General features: G+C 42.0%; 1 protein-coding gene across 2 annotated transcripts in view; it reads right to left on the bottom strand.

Moving 5' to 3' along the window:
- Positions 1–15,528, bottom strand: part of LHFPL3 (LHFPL tetraspan subfamily member 3) — a 258,101-nt gene that overhangs the window by 30,311 nt on the left and 212,262 nt on the right. The window contains exon 3 of one of the 2 annotated variants that reach the window (XM_064444611.1): positions 9,747–9,794. The exons of the other annotated variant lie outside the window; for it this stretch is intronic. Coding sequence (XP_064300681.1) covers positions 9,778–9,794 — 17 coding nt within the window. The 3' untranslated portion in view covers positions 9,747–9,777. The remainder of the gene's footprint in view (positions 1–9,746; positions 9,795–15,528) is intronic. 2 annotated transcript variants of the gene reach the window in all.

Here is a 15,528-nt window from a genome sequence, read left to right as displayed (position 1 = left end):
GGTGAAGAAAAGTAGAAACATGAGGATTTCTTATTAGCTGGGTAAATGGCCAGGTTACCTAATTGGGCTCCTGCATACAGCTGCTATCCTTAGCAAGAAAGATGACTATTGTAATCTATATTATATTATATCTATATATATCTATGTCATCTATATATATATTATAGAACATATTGTTCTATAATGGCACAGTGTTTAGCAAATCCTGTGAAAGGAATATATGGTCCATGTTTTTTATTCCTCTGAGCAAAATATTAATGTTTTCTCCAAGATGTTTCTATCAGACAGTGTTTAAAAACATATTTGACTGACTGACTGAGGTTACTGTTCCTGAAAAGAGGCTGGAATAAGTCTTCAGGAGGCTCTAATAAGAAAAGCAGCTCCTATCCCAAGAGGTAGTAAAAGGGGACTGTCATACCCTGCACAACACTAGAATGAAGTGCATTCAGCCAAGTTGGATGATTTTTTTGTGTTAAATTTTCTACCTGGGAAGTGACATTGGCTATTTACTGCACTAATATGAATCCCCAGGCCAGCATTGGCAAGTTACTGCCTGGTTCATAGGCTTTTCAAGGGAGTCTTTGTGCTGCCTGTGCTTTCATTCACACGGGTAGTCTATAAATACTGCCTGTTGCCTTTTGTACAACACGCTCATCAAAGGTTATGTGAAGGAGCCAGTTTTTGTAGGACTCAGTAAACTTTAACCACTATCAGTGATAGAGGTGCCTTTAAAGCTGATGAAAAGCTAGACACTTTTATAAGTCTGGACCAAAATAATGAAAAGACATTTATTATTAGGGGCATGTAAACTGCAAATTAATTCCATTCTAATGATGTGAATGGAGCATCATAATATTTTATACAAGCTATAATTAATTACACATAAAATGTACAAGGAATGCAGTTAAGTTATGACTTGCATATATTTTGCAACATTATTGAAAACCTATTACAAATGACTTGACAATTTTGCTGCAGGATATCATGTCCATCATGGCTGACACTGGCAAAATGGAATTAGCCCTTTCAAACCCTCTAATTTTGGATGTAATTTTTGTAGCATCTTCAACAACAACAAAAAAAAGCCCCCTGAATATCCAGGCTCTAAAAACGTAACCCTTTAATTCTAGTGCAGGGCACCCAAAATCACCGGCCACCTACAGTACTCTGGGTCACAGACTTGAATGAATTATTGTTGCACATGCTTTCTTAAATCATCAGTATAGACTAGTTGTACTCTTTTTTCTTTATTAACTTTGATATGTAATTGAGAAATCTGTTCACCACTCTACAGTGATCTATTTAATCACAACTAATTCTTGTAATTTAGAAAACTTTGTGGTATCTCTGATCTTTCTAGTCTGTTATGAAAGTTGTCTTTAAGGAACCTGAAAATGCGCGTATTAATTACAAACTACTTCAGAGGCTGTCAGGCAAATAATATTTTGTAAATCAGAGAGCTGAAATAAGCTGCTCAGGGAAATTGTGTGGATTACGGTAAATATTTTTAAGCCTCATATCCAGCTCAAGCACCATATGCAAGGTAGAGGTGAATGAATATCCTCTGGATGGTGGGTAGCATGCTAAACTGCTCAACAGAGTTTGCTCAGTATCTTGTGGTCATGCTGTCATGTTCCTTTATATTTTTCCCTGGGGAAAAAAACAACTGGAAATAGATATCCTGAGACACTTTCCCTATCCAAATTTCATTCATAAATTCCTTTTCACTTTCCAGGGGGTTCTTTTCCTCAATATAATTTTAATATAATGCTAGGTCTTTTACAGGCTTTTAAAATACTCTCCATTCCTAATAATTTAGAATGGAGGCAGGAAACATGCAGCAGCTGTGTCTCCCCCAAAAAAGGATGTTTTCAACTCAGGATGAGCTGTAGGTCCCCTGCTACAAAAACAAATGGCAGACAAAGACTGACTCTGGTTTACTTTGAGGTAAATTCAAGCAAGGCTAACTCAGGCAGGAACATGGCATTGATTTCTTCTCCAGCTACCCCCCACACACTTTGTCTCTGCAGAGGACTATAGTTACTGCATGTGTCTAATCAAAGGCAATACCTTGACACCAGAAGCAGGAGTAGGTGGGAGTCCAAAGGATGACTTGAAAATAGGAGAGACAAGCCTGGTCTCCTGAAAACAGCTCAAACTTATGGAAAACTTGAAGATTGGTATGGTTTGAAAGTCTCTCTGATGGCACTGTGGGATGAGGTTTTGTGTTGCAGGAGGCCTGAAATGGGAGAAGGAGTTACCATGAAGAGGGAAGGGAAATTGGTAGGCTGGAGGAAAGGAGTTGATAAGCAAGAAAAGCCATAGGAGTAGTTTTATGGAAACTTTTGAAAGGTTAGACCACAAGATTGACAAAGAGGATGAGGGTGAAGCAGTGAAAGGATTTATTGTGGTTTGCTAAGGAATTGAAGCAAGGAATCGATTTTAGCTGTGACATTTTGAGGGAAGACAAGGTGAGCATCAAGAGGGCCAGAACAGAGGAGTCTGAGGATGAAGCTATCAGGGCCTTACTGTGGGAACAAATAATAATAGACATTTTTGTAGGACACTCTTGAGGGAATGTCAGCAGGATTAAATGATGACATCAGTCTGGAAAGAAGAGGGAAAATGGTGATAAAGTTGAAAATAACACTGAGGGTGTATGCTGCCTGGATGCAGAAGCTAATAGGTTTCCCAACCGCAATCAAACAGGATAGGCATGTGAGATAAGATAAAGTGGTCAGTTTTAGCTATAACTGTATAGTTAAATGAAACTGTCTGGCATTACTATCATGGAGAGCGGACACCTGCCTACAAAAGAGGGAAGGAGTATTTTAAAAAACAAAACAGACAAAGTTGGAGACTTGGGGGGAAGGAAGGAAGGAAGTTTCCAGAAGTTGACATTGCTAGAGAGGAGGAACAGTGTGGACAATGGCTGCATCAAAACAGGTAAGGGAAGAAGAGAACAAAATAGACTTCGGCAGTGTGAAGGACAGAGGTGAGGGAAGCAGGAAAAAGGCAAGGCTATCTGAAAAGCTATCCAACATCCTGATTTTAAACCTGGTGCAGCCCCCCATGTACATGTACTCTTGCTCTGTTCAGAAATGTTGTCTGGACAGCATTTGAGGTTTTTAGATATTTTCCTCAAAAGATCAGCAGGCTGGAGGTGCACATGCGCAGATCCACTCACTGTGCGATGCATGCTCACTTGGTCCAATCTGTATTGCACACCATGAGTATGTGCCTGGGATGTCAGACTTGGAGGTTGCAGTGCCCATAAACATGCTTGTGTCCAGGAGAAACACCCCCTCTCTCTGCTGTCTTAACAAGTGTCCCCATCCTGCATATCTGGGTAGAAGGAAATTTTACAAACCGAAGGGATCATGTGCTGGATATTGCATGTACCATCGATTGTATGTGTCTATACATATCTGAGCTCAACCAGAAACCATCTGACACTCTGATTTTTGGGTGGTTGGATTTGTCATGTCCTTGAATCTCATGTTTGTCCTACAGGGATTATAGGATATTCAGCCAGAGGTGAGCACGGTCCCCACAGAGATATGCTATTGATAGGGAGATGTAATGACTTAGATGAAATCATTACTTATCCTTCCAGTAAGTTGTGTCCTGATTTAGTAACATATTCCATTTGTAGATCGTATTGTCTCCAGTAAGTCTGTTTTACAACAGCAGTGCAAACAAATTAAACAAACTTTTGATAGCTTTTATCAAAGATTTGTCCCTAATGTCCTTTGATTTACTTCTTCAGATCTCCTCTGGCACAAACTGGATGGAAGCAGTATTTTCTCACCCTCAAAGCTGATCTGAGCTCAAACACCTCTGAGAATATATGAGTTCTGCCTTCAGAGCTGGCTTCAGGCATTCTGGAGAATGACTGCCTCCCCTTAATATATAACAGGCTGAAGATAGCTGTATGTCTTCATTTCAGTGAAATTGCTTTTATTCTGCATTTTCTTGGTATCCAGATGGTGGTGCTCTGTGTGTCCTGAGCCAACACCAAAACAAAAATAAAACAGGTGCCTTCTCTTGCTGGTTGACAAAGGGAGGTACAGAGGTACATGCTCTCCACGCTTTCCTCTCTAGTGAGGACCAAAATTAATGACAGATCTCATTTACCAGCAGGGAAAGATTCTTGCATTTCACAATTTTTGTAATTGCATCATAAAGGTTAGAGATGGGAATAACCTATTAATTACCCTTTACCCCACTCCGTCTGTTGAAGATGGTTCTCTGCAGCAGGAGGTATGGTTTGCAGCACACATTTTGATATGAAACAGAAATCCAGAAAGGGAAAAGAACTGGTTCCATGGGCACCAGTATAGTCTTTTTTTTTTGTCTCTAGTCTTTCAGAGGATCATTTTCTGCTGAAAATACTGTGCTAAAGAAGATGAGCACTTGAGGTCTCATGGTGCTAGCATGATCGTCAATAGGACTACGAAAGGGAAATATATCTTAAGAAATAAGAAAATACTCTTAAAGATGAGTGTGTTGAGCAGCTGGAAAATCTAAAATAGCTGTTCATCAGGAAGACAGATAAAGCAGTGTGTGCAACAGCATCAGCCAGTTCTAGCTCAACTCATGTATAATAACTTGACAGCCTAATACATTGCCAGGCTGTAAGATGCTACTGGTCTGTCTAGGTTTCTGCCTGTTAAATTCTTTGGGTAGTCTGAATGCAGAGAAGGGATATCACTCACTGTCATTATAAAGGAATCCAACAATATACAGCAAATGCAATCCTTAAGACAGCAGACAACTTCTGATCATTTGGCTACATTTGATGAGTGTTTCAGCCCTGGTTCCCAAGTACTGTGGTTTCCATGGGACTGACAGCATCCACCTGACACAGGAGTCCCTGTGGCAGGGCAAGCTTTGGGGTTGCAGACACCAGCACAGCCAGAACACATGGGGTTCAGACACAAGCCCAGCCAAGCTGTCTTCCATAGTGAGTCTGGGAGAGGGACCCTGCTCTTGTCTATGAACAACGCCAAGGTCTTTGTCCTGCTTCAAATCTTCATGGTCTGCTGTTGGCCGTAGGAAAAGGTTGACATTTTGGGGACTCATGATGCAGAAGGGTTGGTCAGCCCTAATGAAGGATTATAACTGTGCTCTGCTGAAGGAAGGAAAGCTTGAGATCAGCTGAGCTTTTCAATGTCTTTGATAAAGACCCTACAGTTTTCACACATTGGGAAGTTGGATAGTCTTTGGGCAAGAGAGGCATTGGTATTCCACTGGGCAGATTTCATTTTCCCATGGGCTTTCAGGAGCAAGTCGGTCTGTGGCCCTCAGCCAGCAAAGCACTTAGATGGGAGCACACCTCTCAGTCCATGGATCATCCTGCTGAATTTGTTAGAGGTCCTTATGCACTTCCAGGAAACAATGTGCTTTGCTGGGCTGGATCCAGCATTTTTCTCATGTCCCGATTTGCGTAAAGCTCCTTCACATGCCTTGAAGCCATATTAATAGCTGGATGGGCTGTAGAAACTGCCTGGCGCTGCACTGCTTGCTTGAGTCATAACCACACTTTCAAAAATGAATGAGTAGAGTATGCTTTTGCTTAAAGTTAACAAGCACCATTCTTTTGTTTTGTGAGCAATATGAGCATCAGGAAAAGGAGAGCTGTGCCTACGCACTGTTCTGGTGGTAAACACATGTACTCCTGTTTACTCCCTGAATAATAAGACTTTGAGCTTAAAGTTGGCAATGCTGGAGGGGATCAGCCCATGGCTGAAAATAGCAGGTGAGAGCAAAGGAAGGTATGGTGTGTTACCCTTTTGGTTACTGATGGATCCCTGCACCCCAAAGGTGACGCTGCAACAGCAGCTTGAGTGAGTGTGACAGGATGGGTAAAGTGGAAATGTTGGGATAGAAGACCTTGTGGAGATGAAAAAGACCAGCGTAAGTACCTAGCAGCAAAGTGCTGCCAGGGTTTAGAGCACAAGACAAGAAATGTCCTGATGAGGGCATGCCTAGCTCTGTGGTGCAGAGGACATCTAACCACAGGGAACAGAGGAAACTGAACAGCAGGCAAGTGAGCCGGGCAGTGATCATTTCCGAGATCAATGGTTTTTGCCTAATGTTGCTGTTGGGCAGATGAAGTGGCAGGCAGTAGCAGTGTTGACAAATTTATGGCCACCCAGCATCACTGTGAGGAGCTATGTCCCTGCCTGGGAAGTGCAGAGGGTGTTATGGTAAATCCCAAGGCATGTGTTCCTGTTACTGCAGAGAGAAGCCACCTGGGAGAGATGTTGGAAACCAGTCTCCTAATCTGACATTGTCAGAGATGTCTGTGGCTGAATATTGAATGAAATTGTAGGAGACCATTTTTGATCAATGATGGCAGTCTGTGGATAATTTTCTGTTTGGATTTAACCTTCATGTGACAGATAAATCTGCACTGTAGGTCATTAGAAAAACTATTCCTGTCATTTGCTCAGAATGACGTAACTGGAGAAGGTAACTGTGCTGCAGGGTTTGGTGAAGGATGGATGCTCTGAGGCTTGAGGAGGAAGCCAGCCAAGACAGGGTTTGTAGAGGAACACATAAAAGCATGATCCAGTGGGCCACGATTTCTGGCTCTGTGGACACTTCTGGAGTTGGCTGAGTATGTAATATTGCCTGTTCTTATGCTAACAGGCAGAAGCAGTGTGTGGTGGACTTACACCCTTGTGCGTATGTGTGCAAGAAGGAGATGGTGACGTTCAACAGTCTGCAGTGGTTCTTCAGGTCTGTCCTCTTTTACTGGCAAATTTGTGTCCTGGTGTCAGCTACTTGTGCATGCGCACAATTTAGAACAGTGATTAAATTTTGTGGCTGAGGCTGCTAACATAATTTAAAATAACAGAATCAAACAAAAAAACACTAGGAGAGAACTTCAAGAGGTCATGCAGACCACTCCTTGTCCCAGGGTACACTAATTGCACCAGTGTCACTTCTGATGTGTTTGAATAATTTGTCCCTAAGGCTCTCCAACACTGGAAGCTCACAGTACCCTTACGGAATTGTTCCCTCTGCTTCACTCTCCCCACTGCTGAAAAGGCTGTGGGATTTTTTTTCATCATATCTGTTTTGGATATTTCTTTCTGGAATTTAAAACATGGTTGCAGGTGCTATTACCACATACAGGCACTGAAAACCAAAAATACTCACCCTCATTTATGGACTGCTCCCTCACACTTTTAAAATAAGAGAACAGAGTTGGAGACATCCCTGACGTTCAAGGGAGATCAGTGGGGAAACTGGGCTGCTTCCAGTGGCGTCAGGCTGACACAGAAACCAGAGGTGGCTAAGTAAGGAGATCAGAGTGAAACATCCAGAATAAACAAATGAATAGGCTGAAATGTTGCATGGCTCAGCAGTTCTCTGCCAGACACGGCTGTCTGAGACATGGCTGGTTGCAGCTATCCTGTGATGGAGGTCAGAGAGTTGAGAGGAGGCAGGTGGCAACCAGGGGAATTAGCCCAATACAGGGAATCTGAACTTTGGACTAGGAGTAGTTTAGGGGAAGAAAATGGGAGCAAAAATGCTTAATTGGGTGCTTTGGGAGGATGGACTATTTCTTGTCACAGTGCCACAGTGCAGTAAGACTCAAATGCAAACTCAGGATCCTTAAGTGGTGATACATACAGACCTGTGAGTTGCTTCCTATAAAACATGGTCTCTGGGATATCCATTTACCACACGTGACAACTGTGGGTAGATATTGGCTGTTGTTTTGTTTTGCTGTGCAGGATGGGTGAAGGTGGGTCTCCTGCCAGTGAAGGGAGGAGGTGGGAGGTTGTGGGGTGGCCTAGATCCGTGTGTGTGTGTCATGGCTCCAGCTTCCCTGAGGAGGCATGTTTCTTGGTGAGCGAAGGGGCTGAGGTGAAGAAGGAGCACAATGACTTCTTGGCAGGTGGGAACAGAGATCTACCGCACTCTTGCCTCAGGGCCTTGGTTGAGTCTCAGAGGCTCTGACTGCTGGCAGGAATTCAGCAAGGAGAAGGAGGCAGGGAAATCACAAACCTGTTATTGACTCCCTTACTTTTCTGCAACCCATCCCTAGCACTAACTGTATTTGAAAATACAGCTTCCAGGCTTCTTTTGCAATGGTTTAAAAAAACAGTCTTACCTCTGTAGAGACTTAGTTTGCCAACCCTATTTTTCCCTAGCTTTGAGTTTGCCATTGACGTTAATTAGGAGTTCCTGAGCCTCGTTAGCCTGGTGTTTTCCTTTGTTACTGAGAACAGTGAAGGTGACCTTGCTCGCCAGGTGGATTTTCTCAGCTCTGACAGTCTAATCAGTAATGTCTTAGGAACAGAGGTAGGGATCTTACATGGGAAGCTTGAGAAGAGCTACAAAAACATCACATAGACAGCTGTCAGTGTCAGCTGGCATAGCTCCAATAATTCAAGAGTAGATATGTTTCTGATAAGTCATCCTGTTCTCACACAGCACATGCTCTAACTCCACAAGTATTACACATATTGGGTGCAATTGAGTGAATTGATATTTCTGTTTCATGGTGAGAAAATACAACAAATATCTACATGTATAGCTCAGTTGCAAGTGGCTGAACTGAGAGTAATAACCAGCATTTGATAATCTCCATTTTGTTTTCCAGAAAAGTAGAACAGTGACCAGCACACTGATTTATGGTGATCTGGTTTCAAGTTATAGCTGACAGCATATCAAAAGTTATTTTGGTGGCTTCACTCTACTCCCCACCCATACAGTCACGAAATTGTAGAATCATTGACAGCTGTAAGTAGGAAGGGACTTCTGGAGGTCATGAATTCCAATTCCCTGCTCAAAGCAGGTCCAACTATAGCAGGTTGGTCAATGTCATGTCAAGTCAAGTTCTGAGTATCTCCAAGGATGGAGATGACACTAACTTGCTGGGCAATATTTGACCAACCTCATGACAAAAAACCACAGTGCACTTAAAATATAAGTGGCAAGCCCAGGTGAACAGAAACCCAGGCTGGGAATAACTGAGTTCTGCCTCTCAATACCATGCAGGACCAGAAGACCTGTGTGTGTAAGTATGTTTCAAGATGCTGTAATTGGTCTCACCTTCATAAGCATTGCATACACTAAGATTAAAAGAAGTATATAGACACAGGAAAACATCATATTTGCCCATAGTAGTCTTTTTTTTTTTTAACAGAGTACTGTGAAAACATAACATTTTCAGTTCCAGTGTGTTATCTGTCACACAAAGGAAGAGTTTGACAACAGAAGAGTCGTCATGAAGCATTTGCATTGCAATGGCACAGATGTGGGTAGCAGAGCTGTAGGCAGCAGCCAGCTGCACTAGCACCAGGCTTGACTTCTAGAAAGGCAAACTGGGAGCTGCTGCTTTCTACCATCAAGGACAGAAGAAGAGTGGATACAGTTTCTGACCCATTTGAATTGCACACCTCAGCATTTCTACAGTGGGTTTCTAAACAGCCATATCCAATGCGGCCATGATCCTTGTAGATACTTCTGAACATTACTTAAGAATAACATACACAGCTTGCAGATTTTCCACTAGCAGCTGCCACAAGCTACTTAAAAAGCCAGATTATTACGACTATATAAAACCAAAGCTGGGAATATAAATATCAGATGAAACACATGTTGCTGAACATGCTGCCTAACATCAGAAACACAAGACAACAGCAGAAAGCCATGCAATGTATTTTGGCAGAAGCACGCAAACATTTCACAGCTTGTCCCCTGGATGCCATGCTCACACTTACATTAGTCTGTGTCATACTACCTTAACTTGTTTTAAGCATTTCCATCATCTGTGAGGTAGGGAGGGAAAAACAGAATCGTTAAGGTATAATCAAATGAGATCTTGCACATTGTAGTATAATTTGTAAACAATCTCATTATTGGCTGTAATGTGAGAGTGTGAATGGTTCAGGCTTCTGTCTCAATTTATCCAGAGAGGGAACTTTCTGAAAGTCAGGTGAGTGATTCAATGGGTTACTACGGAGGTAGATGAAAAGATAGGATTAACAAAGGAGAAATAGTGACAGAACATAAATAAACACATAATAAAGAATTTTTGTGTCTTACTGCATTTTTTTTGCTGCCATGACAGAATCAAAACTCCCAGTAACATCTTTTAATCAGTGGGCAAATTTAAACACTATGTTAATCTGGCTACTTCAAAAATATTTGACTAAAGATGCAAAATTAAAAAACAACCAACCACAAATCAGAACAATGAATTAGATCAAAGATAAAACTACATTGTTTATCACCTCAGTATGTACAGATCTACACCTTCTAGATGAGAAATTACTGTAATAAAATAAAAATAATACATCTAGCTCTTGTTGATACATTGCTCATAATTTTTGATTATACCTCAAAAATCACAGGTACTGTTTGAAAGACGCAGCCTACCAAATCCTTATATGTACAAACTTTCATAATGACTTTGATTTTAAGGGCAGCCATGAATTGTGCTTTTAGTTATGCACCCACAGCAGCCTGCTCTGGTGAGATCTTGTGCCCACGATGCCCCGAGAAAGCCCAGAGGAAGCTAAAGATACTTTGGATCTCAAAGGACTGTATCTTCAGTCACCTACTCCTATAATTAGTTGTGAATTTACAGTACTTTGCGTAAGTGTATAAACCTTTTGTGCCTGATGAGGACAGATAATAAAAGTCACCTAGAAGCTGAAGCATTTGTATAAAGAAAAAATGTGTCCTTGCACATCTACATATTATACTGCTGAACAGCTAGAAATCTGTAACAAGCATGAAAGAAAAAAGAGCCTCTCCTGAGGGAATGGCAGAGTAATCAATTGGCCCAAACTTCTGCTACTCAAGAGGAGCCTCAAAGGAGATGCTAAAATAGATAGAATTTGAGACGTTATCTTAAAGCAAACATTTCTTAACTAAGAATATAGACCAATGGTTCCATTATCACTTGACAACTGTTTTGAAAAGAATTTAAGAACTTTAAAGTGGATTTGACATATAATTCACACATAGCCAAAACAACATCAGAGTTGTTTTTCTAGCTGGGTCTAATGCAGAAAAAACTGTAAACTACAGCAGAGAAATTAGACACAATAGCTGGAAATATCTAAATGCATTGATTAAATGATTGGCATGTCCCTGGTGAAAATAATCAATATATTAACTTTTCTAAAGATTCACAGTAGGCAGTAAGAAAAAAGAATGTCTGTGTATGTGTGTATATCTATATATTTAAAAGAATTTGCTGGATTTCTGTCTTGGAAGCTGTGACTGCTTGTATACTGGTAGTGGAGTGCCTCCATTGGCTTGTCTCCTACCATTATTTTGGCAACAAAACATGGAACAGACAGAGGTGCTGAAGGATATGCACACTGGCTGAGTACCGAGATACAAAGCAAAGCAGATGTCTCATTTATAATGCTGGAAAAAAAAATTAGGTAAAATAGCTTATTAAACAAGTGATATTGATGTAATTTTACTTCTCCCCCCATTTTATTTTGAACCTTCTACATTGAGAGAGACTACAATCAGGAATTTGTAGCGACGTAATTGTGTTTGCTCCCTGCCTCCCTCTGGCACATCCCAGTTAAATGGAACCAATGCTGTTTCGTGCAGATTAGGCGTCAATCATTACAATTCAGCAGCGTTACACCAACTGGATACACTTGGGAAATATCCTAGGAAAATTGAGACCCTTTACAAGCACTGACAAAGGCTCCCACGCTCCCCATGCTCTGCCTTTCCCCACACACGTGACCTTTCCCCAGAACCACCCAAAGCTGTCCCTGCCTGTCCTGCCCCCCGGACATGCTGGCCGCACAGCCACCGAGCGACACGGGACGTGTGGTCCCACCCCTGGGATGCCGTGGAGAAGACCCAGGTAAGATCAAGCACTTGTGCCTATCCCATGGGCATTGGTTTAGGCTCACCATCCCCATGGAGGTGAAGGCTCAGTTATTACCCAGTCAGTGTAGAACATACATAGGTAGAGCCAATCTCACCACTCAAGTCTCCTGGGGATCTGCACAGGTTTATTGTCCAGGGCAACGATTCCTCTCCACAGGAGACTGTCCTGCCACCCTCTTAGTTGGGTCGAGGACTGTTTCTCCTCCATATGTATGTAAATATCATGGAGCCATATAGGAATAATTTCTGTCCCTTAACTGTTTAATAAACAATGTTTTCCTTTGGTTAGAGGTAAAACTTTTGTCCTTCCTTGAGTTCCTCCTTGGCGTCTTTCATTGAAGGATGTACTTTTCACTGAGCCTTGCTTTCTGCATCAGTCTGTACCCTGAAATATCCATACAATATAGGTTTCTAAACAGGTTAAATGTATATAGCTGGTGCCTGTCTCCTGAAGTCCAGTCCAGTCCAAGTCCAAGTCCAGTCACGGGAATGACCCAGCACTTGGAGGTGAACTGGGAAGACCAACCCCAATCTCTTTTTGTAAACCATGGCAATGTGCATGAGATGCTGGCAGGCCTGGGGCCATCTGGGGATGCACCCACATCCATGTTTCAGCTGGGATCAGGAGAAGGTTTCTGAGGTGAATTTCCATTTACTGTGCTTGTTCCAGCTGATAATGGGCAACTGTGGGGCCAAGTGGGAGCTTGGCTAGAATAACATCCTCTCTCCATCACCCGCTGGCTGGCACAGACATCGGGTCCCCAGCACAAGCTGTTTCACCCTGCAGCACTGCTCCTACTGCTAATGTAGACGTTGCCTGAGTGAATCCTGCTGACTTGATCGATCCTGTTTAAATCAATGCGATTGTTTGTATGAGCAAAGTTGACAGATCTGGCCCTAAGTGGCATTTACTCCACCATGTTATTTGGCATATAAATCAGCTGTTTGGGGCAGTGTTAACTGTTTTGTTACTTGTGAATTTAGGGAAAAAACTATTCAAGTCACTGAAGAAAGTCCGTATTTACAGTGGAATAACGGATGTTAACACTTAACTGGTTTTATTTAGATAGCTGGTTTAAATTTAGGTTTAGGTAGAGCAGCCTTGCTCTGGAACTAGTTTAATGGGAATCTTCTGTCTTTTGGGATCCTTGAATTTAGGGCTATAAGAAGAGGTAATCAAGTTGGTTATAACCCCTTTCTTCCAAAATATTATATATATGGGTGAATTATGCATTTGGTTACATAGTTGTAAATCTGCATATCGCTGTTTGTACCCAGTGACAAAATGTTCTTTTAGATTTTTTAATGGTTACAGTAAAATTCTCCATGATGTATATTGCAAGTAGTAATTTTCACCTAGAAATATTGATGTCATCTTGCCTATGGCAATGAACAGGTTTTAACACAACAATAAAACATGCCCTGTCTTCTTAATTAGTCTCCATTGATTAAGCATGCAGATTATTTACAAAAAGCCTAATGCAATGGAAAGAAAGAATAACTAATGCAATGGCTGTATTCCCAGGTTCACATACAATTCATCTTTACTAAGCTAACTGAGCCTCTATAATCTCAAGGCATTTATGAAATAGGGAGAAAGCTTCAGGTTAAGAATATTTAGTATAAAAAGTATTTGTTTAATTTGTTTCTTAAGACAAAATTCTCCTATTCTTGAGGGAAGAGGAAAGTGCTCACTGAGTTAAAGCCACACACATCCTGCAGTAAGATGTAAGAAGCCTTGTCAGATCACTAATGGAAACAATCTTTATGATGCTGAGATTTTGTACTTATAATTAAACATCATGGTCCAGCCCCTGTAACCTGTATCATCTTCACATGCCCTATTTTACACTTCACAGCAATTAGTGAAGCACATAGTATATATTTAGATGAAGGCTTTCTGTCAGGATCTGGTGATGTAGTGACTCAGCAAGGCATCATCAAAAGGCATTTGCCAGTGCTAAGGCTTTGCACACCTCTATGGGGGCTAGACCTGTCAGATTAATACAACGGGCTATTTTTATAACATCCAGAAAATTTCTGCTCTACATCAAACTGCAGTAGCTGCTTATTTTAGATGACAGCAATTCATGCATTTTTCTTGAACAATACAGTCTTTAGCACTTTTTGGGTATGTGCATCTCCTAAAATGAAACTTTCCTGTGAAGCATTTTGTAGAATAAGGGCTTCCAAATTGAGATCAGAGACATTTTCCTCAAGTGCTTCAAACATACCTGTGAACTAACAGCCCATGTACCATAGGTAAGTAGCAGTTGTAGTGACAGGCTGCCTGAGTATTGGGGTGTACTTGGAGCGCGTAATTCAGAACAACACGAACATCTGGATTTGTGCCTTGCTCTTTTCTGCTGTGTTGGGGTTCGGCCCCAGATCAAGTGCCTCTTGAACCAGGCCGTGCTCTTCAGCCAATCTGGTCTTTTATTTATCATGTTAATTTTTTTCAAGCAGCAACGGAAATCTCACCCTCCTTCCCATCCACTCCGTTGTTTTCATTCTTGAAAATAACTTGCCTGAAAGTTTTCCTTGTGGATGTTGATGCTGGATCACATGAATGTGACATGCACAATGTGCTGCTAGCAGAGGGGCTGTGCTTTGCTTCCTCTGGCTGTGCTTTAAATCTGCCCATGGTGTTTGGAGAGTTAGTCCGTGCCCATGAGCTGACCATTTCATCCTGACTCGTGTCTCCTTCCATGTCCCTGAGCTGACAGGGCAGATCCTGACTGCAAATGTGTGAAGCAGTGGAAGACACCCATGAGATCCCAGCTGTGTTCCCAAGGTCAGAATTAAGGACTTCAAGCAACTTCTAGAGAACTAATGAAAATTACCACCGAAGCCTGGTAATTTCAGCAAAGATGCCATCATTAACACTTGGCTTTCACAATGTGCTCTTCATGTGTGTAAATCTCAGAAGGATATTGTCAAGCAGGTCACTATTATTAACTCTAATGGCACAGTGAAGTGACTTGGAGAAGGTGACACTGGAGGCAACAAAGGCACTGAAATAGAAGTGGGCTTTTCTGAGTCACAGTCTGACTCTCAGCCCTCCTCACTCCCGCTGCCCCAGTGCCACAAGAGTTGCCCTCCACCTCCCCCGTTCCCTGTTGCCCTTCTGTGGTCCCATATCAGCTGCCCATCCTTGCTCACCAAAGCACTTACCAAAGTACCTTAATTGGTGTATGCTCCCAGGTCTCGCTTGGAAAAATGTAGCTGTGTCTGCACTTCTCTAAATGGGGATGGATTAATCGCACACTTAAAAGCTTTGCTGGATGGAGACCCACAATCTAGAGCCAGATCTACCTTCACTGCTGGAGCCTGCAGGGAGGAGGAGAAGACATTTTTCTCCTCCCGTGCTGGCTGGGAAATGGATGGGCAAAGGAAGCAGAGAGAGCACTACTTTGTTTCTGCATCAGAGCAGGCAGCGCACAGCTGTCAGGAAAGCAGGAACTGGAGCATGAGGCTCTGAGCATCTGCCTGGATCCCAGAGCACCCTAATAGCAAGGCTGAGCTGAGAAGTGTACCTCATCTTAGTAGTTATGCCATACTTTTTTAATAAAAGCATTTGTAGCAAAGGTTTTCCTATTGACTTTGGGAAAAAGAAACACTTAAAAACTCAACAAC

This window comes from Phalacrocorax carbo, chromosome 1, assembly GCF_963921805.1.
Source record: "Phalacrocorax carbo chromosome 1, bPhaCar2.1, whole genome shotgun sequence".
Taxonomy (NCBI): domain Eukaryota; kingdom Metazoa; phylum Chordata; class Aves; order Suliformes; family Phalacrocoracidae; genus Phalacrocorax; species Phalacrocorax carbo.
This window is presented reverse-complemented; position numbering and strand designations above follow the sequence as displayed.